This window comes from Dipodomys spectabilis, unplaced genomic scaffold (genome assembly GCF_019054845.1).
Source record: "Dipodomys spectabilis isolate Male_0828 unplaced genomic scaffold, ASM1905484v1 ptg000273l, whole genome shotgun sequence".
NCBI classification, from domain to species: domain Eukaryota; kingdom Metazoa; phylum Chordata; class Mammalia; order Rodentia; family Heteromyidae; genus Dipodomys; species Dipodomys spectabilis.
The window spans coordinates 4271788-4292640 of NW_024870950.1; the positions used below are offsets into that span (position 1 = coordinate 4271788).

General features: G+C 42.0%; 1 protein-coding gene across 2 annotated transcripts in view; it reads left to right on the forward strand.

Moving 5' to 3' along the window:
- Positions 1-20853, forward strand: part of Wdr59 (WD repeat domain 59) — a 69736-nt gene that overhangs the window by 17974 nt on the left and 30909 nt on the right. For both annotated transcript variants that reach the window (XM_042700940.1, XM_042700939.1), the window contains exons 7-16: positions 2557-2645; positions 2868-2984; positions 5665-5742; positions 8131-8287; positions 10518-10597; positions 15514-15646; positions 15769-15893; positions 18043-18207; positions 20288-20383; positions 20529-20685. In XM_042700940.1, coding sequence (XP_042556874.1) covers positions 2557-2645; positions 2868-2984; positions 5665-5742; positions 8131-8287; positions 10518-10597; positions 15514-15646; positions 15769-15893; positions 18043-18207; positions 20288-20383; positions 20529-20685 — 1197 coding nt within the window. The remainder of the gene's footprint in view (positions 1-2556; positions 2646-2867; positions 2985-5664; positions 5743-8130; positions 8288-10517; positions 10598-15513; positions 15647-15768; positions 15894-18042; positions 18208-20287; positions 20384-20528; positions 20686-20853) is intronic.

Sequence of the window (20853 nt, forward strand, 5' to 3'; positions counted from 1 at the left end):
AACCATAATAGTATTAATATATCTAGTTAATAATGGTTTTTCAATATTGTGAAATATCTAAGAAATAGTCAGATTTCCCCAATAGTCTGTTTCTGTGTCTATCTCTGTCTCTTTTCTTTTCTTTTTGCTAGTCTTAGGGCTTGAACTCAGGGCCTGAGTGCTGTACCTGAGCCTCTTTGTGCTCAAAGGCTAGTGCACTACTACTTGAATCACAGTGCCACTTCCAGCTTTTTGAGTAGTTTATTGGAGATAAGTGTCTCACAGGGACTTTTCTGCCAAGCTGGCTTCGAAGAATGATCCTCAGATCTCACTCTCCTGAGAAGTAGGATTATAGGCATGAGCCACTGATATCCGACTCTGTCTCTCTCTCTCTCTTTCTTTCTTTCTTTTTTTTTTTTGTCAGTCATGGGGCTTGAACTCTGGGCCTGAGCACTAGCTCTCAGCTCTTCAGCTCAAGGCTAGCGCTCTACCACTTGAGCTACAGCGCCACTTCCAGTTTTCTGGTGGTTTATTGGAGATAGGAGTCTCACTGTCTTTCCTGCCTGGGCTGGCTTTGAACCTCGATCCTCAGATCTCAATCTCCTGAGTAGCTAGGATTACAGGCGTGAGCTACCATGCCCAACCTGTCTCTCTCTTTTATTTTCATTTTTTGTGATGGTGAGGATCAAACTCAGGACTTCATGAATACTAAGCACAGGGTCTACTACTGAGCTATATCCCTAGCCCATTTCTCTCTCTCTAAATTGATGCTTATACATCAATTGATGTTTCTAACTTAGATTGGTTTTAGAGAAACCTTCAAAAAGGAGACAATTCTCTTTTTTTAGCCCACCTGTTCTGATAGCTTTTTTTGTGTGTTATGGGTCCTGCTTAAAAAAAAAAAAATAGAAAAAAGGTATAAAAAAAAGGTATAGTCAGTATCTTTTCTTTTTGCCCCTCAGTGAGATTTCTTAGTGGTGCCAGAACTACCCTGGGAGAAAACAGTTCACATGAGAGGCTTGTTAACCTTTATACACCACTTAATCTAACATTCCCTGAGAGCTGCACCTTGGATACTGTCTGTTTCCCAGAGTCTAAGGTCTCACCTGACAGTGAGCACATTGTTTATGCCTCTGGGGAGAGAGTCAATAGGAGCATATCTGTATGTGCTTCAGAGTGTTCTCTGGGTCAGGGCTCTTTCAGCCTGGGGCCTGTACGTGACCCTGCTGTCACAATCCTAGTAAGACAGGTTGGATTAGAGGGTCTCAGAAACCCTTGGGAGCCTTTCTGTTCTGATGATCCTCCTACTGGAAAACATGCTGGAACTGCTTGGAACTCTATGTAATTGTCCAAAAGAGGTGGAGCAAGCTCTTCATAATGTTTCTCCTCTAGCGGATGTCCTTCTTGCAAAGAAACTGAGTCTCCTAAGTAATACATAACCTGGATTTATCCTCAGTGATCTGCTTTTATTCTTATTATAAAGAAATGATAAATGATTAAGCACATGGAAATGTTGATTACCAAGATTTAATCACTATGCATGAATTGAATTTTTATACTGTACCCCATAAATATGTACAGTTTAAAGAAAGTACTTTTTTTTTTGGTTGGTCATGGGGCTTGAACTCTGGGCTTGGAAGCTGTCCCTCAGCTCTTCAGCTCAAGACGAACATTCTGCCACTTGAGCCACAGCACCACTCCTGGTTTTCTGGTGGTTAATTGGAGATAAGGAGTTTCACAGATTTTGCTGCCCAGGCTGGCTTTGAACCTCAATCCTGAGATCTCAGCCTCCTGAGTAGCTAGGATTACAGGCATGAAACACCAGTGGCTGGCAGAAAGTACTTGTTCAGGTGGTGCACACCTGAAATCCCAGCACTGAGTAGAAGTATGTGAGGCCAGCCTGGGATATAGAGCAAGTTTAAGGCCAGTGTGGACTATACAGAAGACCCTGCCTCAAATAAGCAAACAAACAGACATTGGTGGGGGTAGGGTTTGGATAAAAGGGTGGATGATGAGGGAAGAAAGGAAAAGGAAAACTAAGATAAATGAAAGCCATTAACAAACTCAAAACTTTCTTTTGGGCAAAGGACAAGTTCTGGGCCTGAGTTTTCTGTTAGATTTGGAGGCCTTGGTCTATCACATATCTTAGAGGAAGTTGCTTCCGAAGCCTTGCATTTACACCAGCCAGAGCAAAAGGTGACAAAGTTGTAGCAGTAACAGAAACCAGCAGTTTGGGGTTGGTTTAATTTGACTTATTTCTTACGAGCCAGCTGAACATGGCACTGTATTCCAGTTTCTCCGTGTCTCAGCCCTTTCCTCCTCCTGTCTTAGGTAGCTCTGTGCCTTTCTGGATTGGCACTGAGGAAAAAGGACTTGGAGTTTACATTGTCTGACACTGCAAACAGTGGAGCCCATTGAGCCAGTGGCCACATCAAACTGTAGTGGTAGATAGAGTTGGTGCAGTCATAGAAAACTGGAAGGTTCTAGAGCTCATGATGCAACTGCTGTGGAGGTGCTTCCCTCTGCTGCTGAAAGCACTGAAGGAAGCAGCTTTCTTCCCTTGGTTTTTCTTTGTAGCTGGTGCTTCCCAGGTCAAATGGAATAAAAAAAATGCCAATTGCCTTGCCACCAGCCATGACGGTGATGTTCGGATATGGGATAAGCGGGTGAGTGAACATTTTTCCCCCTGAGTGTAATTCATTTTTGTCCTTCTAATTAGTCCTCCATTCTTGATGGTCTGTTTGGCTTAGATAGAACAGTACTTGTAAAAGGTAGAAATAGTACCTGACAGTATTTTGTATCCCCTCAGTACCCATCAGACTATTCTGTGATGGGCCCTCAGTCAAGTTCTTTTGAAACTGACAAACTCAGGGCCAAATCTCTTGCAGAAACCCAGCACAGCAGTGGAATATTTAGCAGCCCATCTCTCCAAAATCCATGGGCTGGACTGGCATCCAGATAGTGAGCACATTCTTGCTACTTCCAGTCAAGACAACTCTGTCAAGGTGAGTGGCACCCGTTGGGGCAGTTAAAGAAGCTGTTTTGGGCGGGATGGGGGGGTTGTTTAGCACATGGGAGGGAAAGCTATAGAGAGCTAGCATCCTCTGTTTCGTGGGAGCATGCACCTCATGGGAAGCTGAGTGAATAAAGTAAAACTGAGCAAGCTTTTTATTGACCAGCACAAGTGATGCTATGGCAGCTAACTTGTTTAAGTTTCCTTCCCTCTGTGACAGGAAGTCAGTGACAAAAGCATTTAGGAAGGAAAAGAAGTTTACTTGCAAGAAAGTCTGATAGACACATTGAGACCGAGTAGAAAAGAAAACCACCAAATTGCTTCAGTTACCAAGTTTTCTTTGGTCAGCTTATAATGGAAAAACGGCAGTTTTCTCATACGATTATCATATCTGCTAAAGTTAGGACCTCTTACACATTAGCATTGCAAAAGTTAGGCATAGAGTTGTTTTGCTAGGTATACTTTAACATCCCAGAAATGCTCAAGGTTTGATGTGTTTTGATGACCCTGTTGTTTTTGGTTTATCTCACAGTACAGTGTGTCTTGTTTCTTTGTCCTCTCTGATTGTGGCATATTCTGTTACCCTTGATCAGATTGGGAGCAGGGCAGGGCCACCTCTGTTCCACAGTTCCTTCTGTGTCCCATAAAGACAGGGACTTCACTGTAGAAGTTGGCTTAGCAGGTTTATAACAGCATTAAATTAATATTTAATGCTTTATTGTATTCATATATATATATGTTATACACCATTTGTTGGTTAATAGAACTAGAGTCATGCATAAGACTTAAAGGTTCTGTTTTGGGCTGGGAATGTAGCTTACTGGTAGAGTGCTTGCCTAGCATGCATGAAGCAATAGGTTCAATTCCTCAGTAGCACATAAACAGAAAAAGCCAGAAGTGGTGCTGTAGCCAAGTGGTAGAGTGCTAGCCTTGAGCAAAAGAAGCTTAGGGACAGTGCCCAGGTCCTGAGTTCAAAGCCTCAGGTGCAGCGGAACGAAGGAAGGGAGGGAGGGAGGGAGGGAAGGAAGGAAGGAAGGAAGGGAAAAAAACTAAAATGATTCAAATAAATTACAACCCCAAGGGGTTTATAAACATCAAGACAGAGCCTTTTTTTTTTTTTTTTTTGGCCAGTCCTGGGGCTTGAACTCAGGGCTTGGGCACTGCCCCTGAGCCTCTCTGTGCTCAAGGCTAGTTCTCTACCACTTGAGCTACAGCACCACTTCCAGCTTTTTTTTTTTTTTTTTTTTTGCCAGTCCTGGCCTTTGAACTCAGGGCCTAGGCATTGTCTCTGAGCTTCTTTTGCTCAAGGTTAGCACTCTACCACTTGAGCCACAGCTCCATTTCCAGTTTTTTCTGTTTATGTGGTACTCAGGAATTGAACCTAGGCTTCATGCATGCTAGGGAAGCACTCGACCACTAAGCCACATTCCCTGCCTCCAGATTTCTTGTTTTGTTTTTGTTTTTTTTGGGGGTCTGGTTGTGGGGCCTGAACTCTGGGCCTGGGCACTGTCCCTCAGCTCTTCAGCTCAAGGCTAGGACTCTACCACTTGAGCCACAGTACCACTTCCGGCTTTTTTTCTTTTTGCTTATGTGGTGCTGAGGAATTGAACCCAGGGCCTCAGGCATGCAAGGCAAGTGCTCTACCACTGAGTCACCTTCCCAGCCCTTGTTTTGTTTTTTTGGAAGTTTATTGGAGATAAGAGTCTCATGGGCTTCCCTGCCTGGGCTGGCTTTGAACTGTGACCCTCAGATCTCAGTCTCCTATGTAGGTATGATTACAGGCATGAGCCACTAGCACCTGGGTTGTGTGTGCATGCATGTGCGAGTGTGCCGATACAAAGACTTGAACTCAGGGCCTGTGTGCTATCTCTTAGCTTTTTCACTCAAGGTTGGTGTTGTGCTTGAGCCACAGCTCCGCTTAAGGCATTTTGCTGGTTAATTGGAGAAGAGTCTTACATTTTCCTGCCCAGTATGGCTTTGAATCTCAATCATCAGATCTCAGCCTCTTGAGTAGTTAGGATTTCTGGCGTGAACCACTAATGCCCAGCTTAGTAGTTTTTGTTCTTAATCTTTTACTGTTTGTAATTTACTTTTATGTGTCAGAAGTGGTTTGTTTTTATTTTATTTATTACACTTGAGTTTTGTCTCATATCCCAGTAAGCTTATCTATCAAGTTCAGGAACCAGAAACCATCCAGTCCTTCATTTAAAAAAGAGATAAAATAGCATCTGCTATATGTTTGTTGTAAAGATTAAGTGAGATTAAAACACCTTAAAGTTGTAAAGGTGTGCATGTCTGAATGCAGTAAGTAGGGCATTTCATAGCTTGTCATTACATTACTTGCTTGATGTAAAAATAATGCAAGATCAAAGCCTGATTCACTCACCTTTCAGCTGCAGCAGAAGTTCCCTGGCAGGGAACAGTGATCTGCCCTGATTGGTGGTGCTCGTGAAGTCTAGAAATCTTACTGTAATGTTTATAGATGTGTACAGAATGATTCTTCCTGTCGCACAGTAGCATAGTTAGGGAAATGAAGCTACAAAATACACTATTGGAATTTTCTTTGGAGAAACAAAAAGCAATGCATTCAAAGACTATGCCTATTTCAATAGCCAAGTTCTAAAAAAATAGTGTTTATTTCATAAGTTATCTTTTTTTTTTTCCCCTTGTAGTTCTGGGATTACCGCCAGCCCCGGAAATACCTCAATATTCTCCCTTGTCAGGTACCTGTCTGGAAGGCCAGATACACGGTGAGTGACATATACTACCTTAGTGTTCCAGACACAAGGGGCAAAAGGGGACTTGTTCTCTCTCTCTCTCTCTCTTTTTCTCTGTCTCTGTCCCTCTTTCTCTCTCTCTCTCTCATTTATTTATTTGTTTATTTTTGGCCAGTACTGGGGTTTGAACCTCAGGCCTCATCCTGGCTTGGCTTGGCTTGTTTATTCATTTGGCTGGCACTCTGTCACCTGAGCCATGCCTCCGGCCCAGCTTTTTACTGTTTTTGTTGTTGTTGTTGTTTGGTTTTAGATTGTATCGCCATAAAAAAATCAGCCCTGCCCTGCTTGGGCTGGTTGTGAACTATGATTCTCTGAGCAGCTAGGATTATAGGCATAAGCTGCCAATACTTAGCCTCTCTTATTTTCTTTCTTAGTGAGGCACTTTTTCTGTCTTGGTGTGAGGCACAGCAAATATGGTAATGCCTTTTACCGCTTAAAAATTTACCTGGAGTGCTGGGCAGATCTCAGCATTAGAATTAGTGACTATAGCTGGTACCCCCCAGGGGTAGTACAGCAGGTTAGGATGGTGGAGAAAGTAGACGCTGGAAGCTAATGAAGTATGATAGAAATAACTCTGGCTTCTGACTTAGGAGTGTGGTTTGGAGTTTGGGTCCAGCTCTGCCATTTATAAATGTGTGGCTTAAAATAAGCCACTTGATTTTGAGCAGAAATTTCATCATCTGCATAATACAGAGAGTAATTCCCACTCAGCCTTTCTTTTTTTCATTGTTGTGATAAAGGACACCGATTTTTTTGTTTTGTTTTTGTTTTTGCCAGTCATGGGTCTTGAACTCTGGGCCTGGGGGCTGTCCCTGAGCTTTTCAGCTTAAGACTAGCACTCTACCACTTGAGCCACAGTGCTACTTCCGCCTTTCTAATGGTTAATTGGTGATAAGAGCCTCACAGATTTTTCTGCTGGCTTTGAACTGTGATCCTCAGATTTCAGCCTCCTGAGTAGCTAGGATTACAGGTGTGAGCCACCAGCACCCAGCCAAAGGACACTGTTTTGAAATAGACAATTAAGTGGCATTTAGAACATCACAATCTGTTTTCCCTTTTAAATACCATGTATATAAATGTGCTTTGTAGGGCTGGGAAGGTGGCTCAGTGGTAGAGTGCTTGCCTTGCATGATGAGGCCTCAGCACCACATAAGCAGGGAAAAAAAGCTGGAAGTGGTGCTGTGGCTCAAGTGGTAGAGTGCTAGCCTTGAGCTGAAGAACTGAGGGACAGCCAGGCCCAGAGTTCAGGCCCCACGACCGGACCCCCCCCCCCCCAAAAAAAAATGTGCTTTGTAAACCATAAAATTCTACAGATAGAGAAGGTAGGCTATTATCTACCTTCCAGCCATTTTTCATGGCCACATTGATAGCTGCTAGTCAGAGACAATATGTTTCCTCTAATATCAATTTGAGAGCAAGCACAGGGTGAAGAAAGCTACCTTTATGCATTGGGCTGTCACACTGGGATGTTATGGAACAAAGAAGATAATTGGGCATTAAGTTGTTTCTGCATCTGGAATCACTTGCCAAGAAATTAAACACTGTTCTTATGAACTGACATATCTGAATTAATGTATTTGCTAAAAATAATACACTGAAAAGTCCAGGAGAGATACTGAAATGGAAGTTGAAGATAAGTAAATATATACTTAAGTGGCTATGGTTTATTCTGTAAATAACAGGACATAGGTATCAAAATGATGGATCCCTTAGCTCCCTGGAAGGTTGGAGATTGCTAAGTCCTGAGGTTACTACGTTTTCCCTGGTAGTGTGACACTGGGGTGGTGGAAAGGTGATATTTCATGTGGATCATATGCTTCTGGCCTCTCTGCATGGCAGGAATTTAATTGCTGCTCTTGGGAGAAGCTCTTGGGGTTCTCCCAAGAGCACCTAGTAGTGTAGAGTACACTCTACACTACTCTACACCTAGTTGTGTAGAGTGGTGTGACACTGGGATGGTGGAAAGGTGATATTTCATGTGGATCATATGCTTCTGGCCTCTCTGCATTATAATTGCTGCTCTTGGGGTTCCCCCAGTGAGCCTCATGTGCTCATTCTTCAGAGGGGGCTCATAGAGAGCAGCTAGGATGTGAAATATCAGTAAGAGCCATTGTAGAGCTTATTGTAGAATTTTCAAAGTTCTCCAAGGCTCAGCCTTGGAGTTTTTTTCACTTGCTGAGGTCTCTTCCCTCAGCTAAGTAAAGGCTAGATGCCATGGTCACCTTATTGTATCAGGGGAGATTTTCCCCAGATGGGGTGAGGTCTTTTATCATCTAATCTATTTCAATTAGTAAGAACAACAACTTTGGAAAAACTGATTTGCCTTGGAATAGTCAACTGCTTTCTCCTTTCTTGTCATAGCCATTTAGCAATGGGTTAGTGACTGTAATGGTTCCCCAGCTGCGGAGAGAAAACAGCCTGCTACTCTGGAATGTCTTTGACTTGAACACCCCAGTCCACACCTTTGTGGGGCATGATGATGTGGTGCTGGAGTTCCAGTGGAGAAGGCAGAAGGAAGGTGAGTGGAGAAGAAGGCTACTGTCTGATCTTCTGCGCTGTGGTGAACTGCTGTACCAGCCATGGGGCATATAGTAAGGAGGATGTATAACAAGGCTTGGAGACTGCCTTTAAATAAAGACACTATGTCCTTTCCCCACTTCCCTCCTCTGATTTCCTATGTATCTCTTTTTAGTAAGAGATCTACTGCAGTGAGATGTTGATAGAGACTTGAGAAAGACTCGAAATCAGAAATTCAGGGCGTTTTTCCCTTTCCTTTCTGTTGATGAAGGATGCCCATGGTGGTCATTAGTATGGTACACCACAAATTTTCAGCTGTCTTCACAAACACATAATGGTATTTTACTTCTCAAATCTTTTGAGGATGGTTTTGCCGTGTGACTTGCTTCGATGGTGGAACATGAGCAGGATTGAAATGTCAAGGCTTAGTGTGCAGTTACGGACTTTGCCTCTGTCACAGCAAATGTCAAGACTCTGGCTAGAGCTGCTGCCATAAGATCTTGCCATGAGGATGAGGTGTAGAGTAAGCAGGAATTTTTTTTTTTTTATTTGCCATTCCTGGGTCTTGAACTCAGGGCGTAGGCTCTGACCTTGAGCTTCTCTATGCTCAAGGCTAGTGCTCTACCACTTGAGCCGCAGCACCACTTCTGGCTTTTTCTGATTAGTTTATTGGAGGTAAGAGTTTCATGGACTTTTCCTGCCTAGGCTGACTTCAAACCATGATCCTTAGATCTCAGCCTCCTGAACAGCTTAAGGATTACAGGCATGAGCCACTGGTGCCCCACTAAACCAGGAAATTCTTGCATTAAGCTACTGAGATATTGGGGTTGTTTACTATTGTGGCTTAATCTAGTCAGCCCTCACTAATTCAGGGTCATAGAATAAAGAGAGTTAGAAAGTCCTTGGCCTTAATTTTTCCATCAGTTTACCTTTGTATCCTTACATGCAGTTTTTCTTTTCTTAACATCTTATTGTCATAATCTCTAATGTTCGACAGAGCAAAAGTATATTTCTTGATGTTTTCATATTACGGAAGGAAAACTTGGCAAGTGGAATAATGAAACTTGTCCCAAGTCCCAGAAAAAAATCTCTAGTGACCTGGGATTACAGTATCACCGCTTACCCCACTTGCAGTCATCTCCTATTGCTGTGGTACCCAAACTGGCCTCAAACACACAAATCCTCCTGTGTCAATCTCCTAAGTAACTGGGATTACAGTTGTGGCTGGCACCAGAATATTTCTAAAGAGACTAATGATCCTCATCATGGCTTTCTTATTCTTAGCTACAAAATCTGTTTTCAAAAACATCAGGCTGGGGCTGGGAAGGTGGCTCAGTGGTAGAGTGCTTGCCTTGCATGCATGAGGCCCTGGGTTCAATTCCTCAGCACCACATAAGCAGAAAAATCCAGAAGTGGTGCTGTGGCTCAAGTGGTAGAGTGCTAGCCTTGAGCTGAAGAGCTGAGGGACAGCGCCCAGGTCCAGAGTTCAGGCTCCACGACCAAAAAAAAACAACATCAGGCTGCTTTTTTTTTTTTATTCCACTAATGGTGTAAACGGCCTTTAGCTTTCAACTTGATCTATTGCACTTAGCCATAGAAAAGAAATTATATTGTGTATCTAGGCAACTGTAATTTTTGTAATAGAAAATTACATAGAATGTGTACAATTTCATAAAATTATAAGGTGATACTTTATGTAATTCCATAGTAAGGTCAGAAATAGAATAAATGTAAGGATCCCAGAAACTTTCTGACCACAATTATCTACTTCTATCTATCTATCTATCTATCTATCTATCTATCTATCTATCTATCTATCTATCTATCTATCTATCCATCTATCCATCCATCTATCCATCTATCTGTCTATCTATGAAGTACTAGGGATGAAAGCCAAGGCCTCATTAACAAGCAGTCTACTACCACTGAGTTATATCCCCACCCCAGGTTTGATTTTGATTTTCACTGTGAGGGTAATATCTCTTAAAGAGGCAGGAAGAAAATCAGGTCGTTGTAGCCAAAGGAAGAAGAAGGTTCAAAATAGGGATTGTTTTATTCATGCTATTATCCTGATGTCTAGAATAGTGCTAACATAAAGGAGATGTTTATTAAATATCTATTGGATATATTACATATGAATGAATGAATGAATGACTGTATTACTATTGTAACATATAACAAAATGAATGTCTATTTCAGAAGAATTTTATGATTGTTATTTTGCTTTTTAGGATCTAAAGACTATCAGCTAGTTACATGGTCCCGAGATCAGACTTTGAGAATGTGGCGGGTGGATTACCAGATGCAGAGGGTATGTATTCATTACTATTATGGAAAAATATAAATAAATACATTAGACATTAGACCAAAAAATGCAACATTCTGCATTTGTGCAAGTTAGAGGATACAAGATAGATGTTTAATGCATCCTAGCTGCTTGCCACATTGGCTTTGAAGTTTTTTTGTTTTTGTTTTTACCAGTTCTAGCCCTTGAACTCAGGGCCTGGGCACTGTCCCTGAGCTGCTTTTTGCTCAAGGCTGGCACTCTCCTTTAGTCACAGTGCTACTTCCAGCTTCTGTGGTGCTGAGGAATTGAACCAGAGTTTCATGCACGCTAGGCAAACACTCTGCCACTAAGCCACATTCCCAGCCTGGCGTTGAAGTTTTAACGAACCAAAGTGTTCAGCACTTTAAGGCTAAAGAGCCTCCATTTTTTTTCTTAATACAAAATGATGAACAGCCTGTTGGCTTTGTGGATTGCTCTTCTCAAGAACCCTACCCTTATACTGTGCAGATAGTCACAGCTCTTTCATCCATCAATGCATCTCTTCTAAGAAGCTATTTCTAAATTTTCTTCATGTATAATACTTGTTTTTTTTTTTTTTTTTTGTCGGTCGTGGGGCTTGAACTCTGGGCCTGGGCACTGTCCCTCAGCTCTTCAGCTCAAGGCAAGCGCTCTACCACTTGAGCTACAGCGCCACTTCCGGTTTTCTGGTGGTTTATTGGAGATAGGAGTCTCATGGTCTCTCCTGCCCGGGCTGGCTTTGAACCTCGATCCTAAGATCTCAGCCTCCTGAGTAGCTAGGATTACAGGCGTGAGCCACCAGCGCCCAGCTAATACTTGTTTTTTATATAAACCACAGTAGTAGCCAGGCACTGTTGGCTCACACCTGTAATCCTAGCTACTCAGGAGGCTGAGATCTGAGGATTGCAGTTCAAAGCCAGCCTAGGCAGGAAAGTCAGTGAGGTTCTTATCTCCAATTAACCACCAGAAAACCCGAAGTGGTACTGTGGCTCAAAGTGATAGAGCACTAGCCTTGAGCACAAAAGCTTAGGTTTCTTTTTGTTGTTGTTGTTGGTTGTGGGGCCTGAACTCTGGGCTTGGGCACTGTCCCTGAGCCCTCCAGCTGTAGACTAGTGCTCTACTACTTGAGCCTCAGCCTCACTTCCAGCTTTTTTTGCTTATGTGGTGCTGAGGAATCGAACTGAGGGCCTCATGCATGCAAAGTAAGCACTCTACCACTGATTCACCTTCCCAGCCCAAGCACAAAAGCTTAGGGACGGCATCTGGGCCCTGAGTTCAAGCTCACTACTGACAAAAACCCAACACACACACACACACACACGCACGCACGCACGCACGCACGCACGCACACACACACACATACACACAGTATGGTATGAATTGCTGTAGTGACCCTTGATCTTTCCTTTTTCAGTGAGGCTATCTTTCCTTGATGGGGAAACATACATGTCTCACCAGTATCAAATCCTCCATGGCATTTGGACCACCAGTTTGCAAAGGATTGATGGAAAATGCTGGTTAAAATTTGTAACACCTAGCTGGGCACTGGTGGCTCACACCTGTAATCTTAGCTACACAGGAGGCTGAGATCTGAGGATCATGGTTCAAAACTAGCTGGGCAGAAAAGTCCGTGAGACTCTTATCTCCAATAAACCACTCAGAAAACTGGAAGTGGCGCTGTGGCTCAAGTGGTGGAGAGCTAACCTTGAGCTGAAGAGCTGAGGGACAGTGCCCAGGCCCAGAGTTCAAGCCCCATGACCAACAAAAATAAAAATAAAAATATTTGTAACACCTATTTAGTGTGAAGTCACTCTTGAGCATCTAGACAGGTCTTATTTATTTATTTTTTTTTTGGTTCTGGTCGTGGGGCCTGAACTCTGGGCCTGGGCGCTGTCCCTCAGCTCTTCAGCTCAAGGCTAGCACTCTACCACTTGAGCCACAGTGCCACTTCCGGCTTTTTTTTTCTGGTTATGTGGTGCTGAGGAATCGAACCCAGGGCCTCATGCATGCAAGGCAAGTGCTCTACCACTGAGCCACCTTCCCAGCCCTAGGTCTTTTTAACCTATTTTTTCCAAGAAATCTCATTTGCTGCTTATGCTTTGAGGCTATGTTACTTTTGCTCATAAATAACTCCATTAAGGCAGAATTTAAATTTATTTTTTTCTGAGCCCTGCATAAACTCTTAATGTGATGAAAAATGTCCAGAGTAGAACTATAGAGTTTTTTGGGGGTTTTTTTGCCTTCTTTTTTTTTTTTTGTTTTGTTTTGTTTTTTAATTTTTTATTATTTTTATTTTTTATTTTTTTTTTTATTGTAAAGCTACTATACAGAGGGTTACAGTTACATGAGTGAGGTAATGAGTACACTTCCCCTTGAACATTGTTACCCCCTCCATTGTTTTCCCCCTACCATCCCCTCCCTCCCTCCCTTCCCCGAGGTTCTTTTTTTTTTTTTTTTTTTGATTGTGATTAAATGATTACATAATTTCAAAGTCACAAGTTCATTCTAACTTCCCTGGAACAAATTGTCTACCACAGTCTGTAATATATAACAGTGTTCACATGTTATATACCATATTTGTGATCAGCAGCATGGGGATATTTAGTAGTGGTTCAACCAGATGAGCGGGAGTTCTTTGTTTCTTAAGTCCTGTTAGTTTTGTCGTATCACCTAACCTTTTGGATTTAGCATCCACTTATCAGGGAGACCATGTACCGTTTGTCTCTTCATTCTTGGCTTACCTCGCTCAACATGATTCCTTCTAGCTCCATCCATTTCCCTGCAAATGCCATTATTTTGTCATTTCTAATGGCTGCATAATATTCCATTGTATATAGATACCACAATTTTTGGATCCATTCATCTGTGGTGGGGCATCTAGGTTGTTTCCATATCCTAGCTATTGCGAACAGTGCTGCAATAAACATGGAGGTGCACGTGTCCTTGTATATTGGTTCCTGTTGTTCAGGGTAGATGCCTAGAAGTGGAACTATAGAGTTTTTATCCTGTGTGTTTAACCAGGGAGAGTTGTTGATGGGCAAAATCTATTTTGATTATGTCATTTCTTGGCTGACACATCTTTCCCTTGAGATACTCTTTTCCTCCACCACCTCCTCCTCCTCTTCCTCCTTCTCCTTCTCTTTCTCCTTCTCCTTCTCTTCTTCTTCCCCTTCCTCCTCCTTCTTCCTCTTCTTTTTTGGTGCCAGTCCTTTGGGCTAGAACTTAGAGCCTGAGTGCTGTCCCTGAGCTTTTGCTCAAGGCTAGTGCTCTACCACTTGAGCCACAGCTCCACTTCTGGCTTTTTTTTTTTTTTTTTTTGAGTAGTTTATTGGAGATAAGAGTCTTTTGGACTTTCATGCCCCAAGCAGGTTTTGAACTGTGATCCTCAGATTACAACTTCCTGAGTAGTTAGGATTAAAAGTGTGAGCCACCAGCCCTACCTAAGATTTTTTTTTTTGTTTTTGGCCAGTTATGGGGCCCAAACTTGGCCTGAGTGGTGTCCCTCAGCTCTTCAGCTCAAGGCTAGCACTTTACCACTTGAGCCATAGTGCCACTTCCAGCTTTTTCTGCTGAGGAATTGAACCCAAGGCCTCATGCATGCAAGGCAAGCACTCTACCACTGAGCCACTTTTCCAGCCCTGGCCTGAGATTTTTATTTTTAAATCAGTAATTTTATTTTTTTTTTCTTTTTTTCTTTTTTTTTATTGTAAAGCTACTATACAGAGGGTTACAGTTACATGAGTGAGGTTATGAGTACACTTCCTCTTGAACATTGTTACCCCCTCCATTGTTTTCCCCCTACCATCCCCTCCCTCCCTCCCTTCCCCGAGGTTCTTTTTTTTTTTTTTTTTTTTGATTGTGATTAAATGATTTCATAATTTCAAAGTCACAAGTTCATTCTAACTTCCCTGGAGCAAATTGTCTACCACAGTCTGTAATATATAACAGTGTTCACATGTTATATACCATATTTGTGATCAGCAGCATGAGGATATTTAGTAGTGGTTCAACCAGATGAGCGGGAGTTCTTTGTTTCTTAAGTCCTGTTAGTTTTGTCGTATCACCTAACCTTTTGGATTTAGCATCCACTTATGAGGGAGACCATGTACCGTTTGTCTCTTCGTTCTTGGCTTACCTCGCTCAACATGATTCCTTCTAGCCCCATCCATTTCCCTGCAAATGCCATTATTTTGTCATTTCTAATGGCTGCATAATATTCCATTGTGTATAGATACCACAATTTTTGGATCCATTCATCTGTGGTGGGGCACCTAGGTTGTTTCCATATCCTAGCTATTGCGAACAGTGCTGCAATAAACATGGAGGTGCACGTGTCCTTGTATATTGGTTCCTGTTGTTCAGGGTAGATGCCTAGAAGTGGTATGACTGGGTCGTAAGGGAGGTCAATCTTTAGCTTTCTAAGGACCCTCCAGACTGCTTTCCAAAGTGGTTGTATAAGTGTACATTCCCACCAGCAGTGTAATAGGGTTCCTCTTTCTCCACATCCCCTCCAGCATTTGTCGTTGGCTGATTTGTGGATGTGGGACATTCTGACTGGGGTAAGGTGGTATCTCAGGGTTGTCTTTATTTGCATTTCCTTCACCATCAGGGATGATGAACATTTCCTCATGTGTTTCTTTGCCATTTTTATTTCTTCATTTGAGAAGTCCCTCTTTAGTTCCCTTGCCCATTTAGTAATTGGTTTGTTAGGTTTGGGAGGGATTAGTTTCTTGAGTTCCCTGTATATACAGGATGTTAACCCCTTGTCTGATATATTGCTGGTAAATTAAATCAGTAATTTTAAACTAGACACACTGATCTTTCCTATTGCCCTGGGATTCAGTCCAGGGCCTCATACATGCTAAGGAAGTACTCTGCCATTGATGTACATCCCCAGCCCCATTTTCTACCCTTGGTTGTAGCTCTGTGCCAATGACATACTGGATGGTGTTGATGAGTTCATTGAGAGCATTTCTCTTCTGCCGGAACCAGAGAAGACCCTGCACACTCAAGATACAGATCACCAGCAAAATTCGAGCCATGGGGAGGAAGAAGGTAATGTGTGCAACTGATGTCTTAGGGGCCATTTTATACATTTCAGAGTTGTGTGGTAGATAACTCAGAACTGACTCGTTTTCAAAAGAAAAATCTTCCAACCATGAAATCTCTCTTGCTAGCATTTAAGGAAGATCCCCCTAGCAGTCTTCTGGAAGAGAGAAAATCAGATCAACTGGGCCTGCCTCAGACTCTTCAGCAGGAATTCTCCCTTATCAACGTACAAATCCGAAATGTCAACGTGGAGGTAGGTTGGAGTTTAATGTACTGTGTCTCACACTTGCTGAAGGCAGTTTGTGGGAGATGAGGCTATTTCAGTGATGATTTAAGTCAGCAAATAGCTGTGCTAACTGGTAAGTCTGCCTGCTTCTTTAGGTTTTATAATGAAAAAGATATTTTGCAAGCTTTTTTTTTCTTCCTGTGTTCTTTTCTTCTAAGATGAGCTGAGGCTTGAGCATCTCTTTAGATTCTCTAATACCTATTTTCACTATGCATGAAGGTACTTGTTATGGGAAGACTTAGTGATTAGGAAAGTGTGTGGTGTGTGTGTGTGTGTGTGTGTGTGTGTATTTCAGTAATTTTTTAATGAGATTAAGTGATTACATAAATTTCACAGTATTGTGGGATAGTGATAAAGTCACAAACACATTTAACCTTTATAAGGCAAATTGTCATTATCATGGTCTATTAAGTTTGTGAATTCTATTAGCTTTGACAATACAAATATTTCTAGGAAGGAGTTTCATTAGTTTTTTTCACCTAGATCCAGTTGACTATAGGCAGAGATATGTGTCTTTATGTAATTATGCCATTAGTTCTTCAAACTGTTCTGCACAAATTAGTTGTATGTCACCTTATGGGGGGGGGGACATAGTGAGATCATGTATCAAAAAATAACAACAACAAAAACAAATATTGCAGGCTCACACCTGCAATACTAGCTACTTGGGAGGTTAAGATTGGAAGAATCACAGTTCCACACCAGCTTGGGTGGCATGGGCCATGAGACTTCATCTTAACAGAAAGAAACTGGGTATGGTGTCATGTGCCTGCCGCTGCAGCTACTATGGGAAGCAAAATAGGGAGATTGAGGTCCAGGCATATATACCTAAGCAAGAAGCGGAGCTCTGTCTCTTAAGGGCCAGAACCATGGCTCAGCAGTAAAGCATAGGACTCTGATTTCAAATCCCAGTACCACTGAAAACAAGAAAAAGAAGCCCAAAACCCAAACTCCCATGCCCATTAGTGGTCATTCTCCATCTGCCCTCTCCCCAGCCTCTGGATGCCATTAATCTACTTTCTTTTTCCAGGAGTACTTTTAAATTGTCAGGTTATTTCTTTAACTCCTAAAATAATTTTTTCTGACTCTACCAACTGAGCCATTCTACTAGTACCTTTTTGAATTGGTTATTTTCAAGATAGAGGATGCCTTATCATGCCAGCCTTGACTACACTCTTCCTATTTATGCTTCCTATATCACTGAGATGATAGCCTGCACTACCACACCCAGCCATTGTATTTCCCATGTACTGTGGAATGACAGGTGTGTGCCACCATGCCTAGCTTAGCTGTTAAGAAAATCTCAAGGACTTTTATACCTTGGCTGGCCTCATACCACAATCCTCTGATCTCCACCTCTCAAGTAGCTAGGATTACAGGCTTGAGTTACTGCCCCCAGGTCATTTCTTTTAACTCAAAGCAATCTAACAGGCATAGTTTTTGGTACTTTTATTTTTAAGTTAAAATATTTTATTATATATATTATTTTATATATATATATATATATATATATATACAATTTCAGTTTTTGTGTATGTGTGTGCCAGTCCTGGGGCTTGAATTCAGGGTATGGGTACTGTCCGTTAGCTTTTTGCTAAACACTTTACCACTTTGAGTTACAGCATCACTTCTGGCTGTGTGTGTGTGTGTGTGTGTGTGTGTGTGTGTGTGCACGTGCGCATGTGTCTGCATGCACACACACACACACACACACACACACATATAGATAAGAGTCTCATGGACTTTTCTGCCTGGGCTGGCTTCAAACCATGATACTCAGATCTCAGCCTCCTAGGTAGCTAGGATTACAGGCGTGAGCCAGTGGTGCCTAGCTCAAAATTTGCTTTGAAAGGGATTGCCTCCCATACTCCTTTGTCTTACTAGACTCTCTCTCTTTACATGGTTAATAGGAACAGGGACCATTCAGGTAGGTAACATTTAAATTGATTAGCATCTTGCACAGGGTGTAGCTCAGTGGTAGAATGCTTGATTACCATGAATAAAATCCTAGATTTGATCCTCAGCACTACAAATAAGTGAGTCAATAAAATCCATTTGTATCTGATGACCCTTTGCAGTTTGTCTCTAGTGTAGGCATATACTTTATGTCTTGCAGATGGATGCGGCAGACAGGAGTTGTACAGTATCCGTGCACTGTAGCAACCATCGCGTCAAGATGCTGGTGAAGTTCCCAGCACAGTACCCCAACAATGCTGCCCCTTCCTTCCAGTTTATTAACCCCACAACTATCACATCTACTATGAAAGCTAAGCTGCTAAAGGTAAGGCTCTGAATTCCCAAATTCTCTTTAAAAAAAAAAAAGACAAGAGTTCCATTTTTGTGTGTCAGTATCTCTGCTGAGTAGTGAAAACTAGGAAAGATTTGGAAGTCATCTTTCCCTATGTGCCACCGTGTTGGCTGCACATGAAAGGAGCCATGGTATTCTGAAGAAAGGCTGGCTAGTTGCAGGTGAGGTGGGTGGACAGCAGAGCCTGGCAGCTGGTCGTCACCCCTTCAGATTCTAAAACCTGTGTCAGTTCATTGACAGCTTATCAGGGAGAATTCCACAAGAAAAGCCCTATGAGCTGTTGATGACACACCTTTTTCCATCTGAGCGTTATCACAAGTGAAGAGTAGAAGGTTCTGACAGCTTCTGCCCATTTTGGATCATATGTACTTTATTATTCTGTCTAGTGGTCTTGTATGTAACCAGGAAAATTTCATTTTAAGGATCTTGAAGCTCTGACGACAAGAATTTTGTAGTACTTGGTGTTTTCAACTCTGAAAATTCCATTGCCTCATTCTGACATACAAAAAAGAAAAGCATGCAAGGCAAGCGCTCTACCACTGAGCCACCTTCCCAGCCAAAAGCAATCACTTATTTATGATATTAGAAATCATTTCTATAGTAATCTTTAAGACAAAACCCAGCAAAAAAACATTTGTAAGATACTATCTATTTGGAGCAAAGATTTTTATAACTAGTTTGTTTCTTTTTTAAATAAAGTAATGTAAAAAATCAAAAAAAAAAAAAAAAAAAAGAAAAGCATTCTCAGTTAGCAAAAAATGATGGATTACCATGTGTTTTTAAAAAAACCTTAATTCAGTCCTGACTAAGAGAAATACAGGGCTGGGAAGGTGGCTCAGTGGTAGAGCGCTTGCCTTGCAAGCCTGAGGCCCTGGGTTCGATTCCTCAGCACCATATAAGCAAAAAAGAAAAAAGCCAGAAAGTGGCGCTGTGGCTCAAGTGGTAGAGTGCTAGCCTTGAGCTGAAGAGCTGAGGGACAGCGCCCAGGCCCAGAGTTCAGGCCCCACAACCGGACCCAAAAAAAAAAAAAAAAAAGAGAAATACAATACAGAGCATATGTAATTGTAGATTTCCCAGTAACTATTCTAAAAAAATTTAGAGAAGCAGGTAGTTTTTTGTTTTTTTTTTTGGTCAGTCTTGGGTCTTGAACTCTGGGCCTGGGTACTGTCCCTGAGCTCTTCAGCTCAAAGCAAGCAGTCTAATGCTTGAGCCACAGGGTTATTTCCAGTTTTCTAGTGGTTAATTGAAGAGTCTCACAGACTTTCCTGCCCATGCTGGCAGATCTCAGCCTCCTGAGTAGCTAGGATTAGAGGCATGAACCACCAGCACCTGGTAACAGGTAGTTTTAGTAATGTTTAATTTAATACACCACCTCCAAAATATTGTCATATTAATGCATAATCAAAAGTTGCTGAGGTATTTTGTATTTTGGGTATAAAAAAATCAAAGTCTTTGACATTGGCAGTTTTAGACTTTTTTACAGTGCTTCTCAATTTGGAGTAAGCACATTTCATATGTTTCTTAGTGCCATGCAGGTAGCAGTAGCTCAGTCCGGTTGGTTTGCCTATCTTCAGGATACCTATCAGTTTATTCCAGGATGGCTCAATTTATATCTATAGCATATGCTTTAAAAATGTTAGGATGTAAGGATTTACAAAATACATTATATTTTTACTCAGAACAGTTGTAAATCTTGAGGGGTATTATTTCCAAGGTATAGCAATGGGGTTGCAGAGAAGGAAAGGGTGGAATTCACTAGAAAGAATAGTTATTGTGTTACTGGAATTTGCCCTATCAAAACCCATGTGTAGAGTTCAAGCCCCACAACTGACCAAAACAACAAAACCCATGTGTGTGGCTGTCTGGGTTCCCAGGACTTCTCTAGGAGGCCCTATAGGAAATGTTATGCTTGAAGCCTCAGACATAACCATGCTCCAGTACCCGCCCCTCCCCTGGCCCATGCCACCCTGCTTCTGATACCTTTGCAGACTTAAAGCTTAGTAGAGAAATACGGTGCTCTTCCCGATCTGACTGTGTCTTGGGCTTTTCTTAGATCCTGAAGGACACTTCCCTGCAGAAAGTGAAACGCAACCAGAGCTGTTTGGAGCCCTGCCTGCGCCAGCTCGTCTCCTGCCTTGAGTCTTTTGTGGTGGGAAATTGAACTTATTGTACCATCCAATGCTTTTGGTGTCTTGCTTTGTTTCTTCTTCCCCTGATTTTGTAATACTGTACCCCTTTTTGTAATTTGCTTAACGACAGGTTATAGTTTTTAGTTGGTTTGTCTTTTATTCCAGAACCAAGAAGACAGCGCTTCTAGCAACCCATTTGCTCTCCCAAATTCCGTCACACCACCCTTGCCAACGTTTGCGAGGGTGACTACTGCCTATGGGTCTTACCAGGATGCCAACATTCCCTTTCCTAGGACTTCAGGAGCCAGGTTCTGTGGAGCAGGTTAGTCTCTTTGATGATTTCTGATTCTAGATTTCAAGACAGTGCCGCCAAGAATATATGTTCTTTGTAGACATCGTCAGAAATTTGTCTTTATTTTTCATTTCCTAAGAATTCGAAAGACTTTGTACTGGAATTCCATTTCAGGGCTTTACACTTATTAGGCAGGTA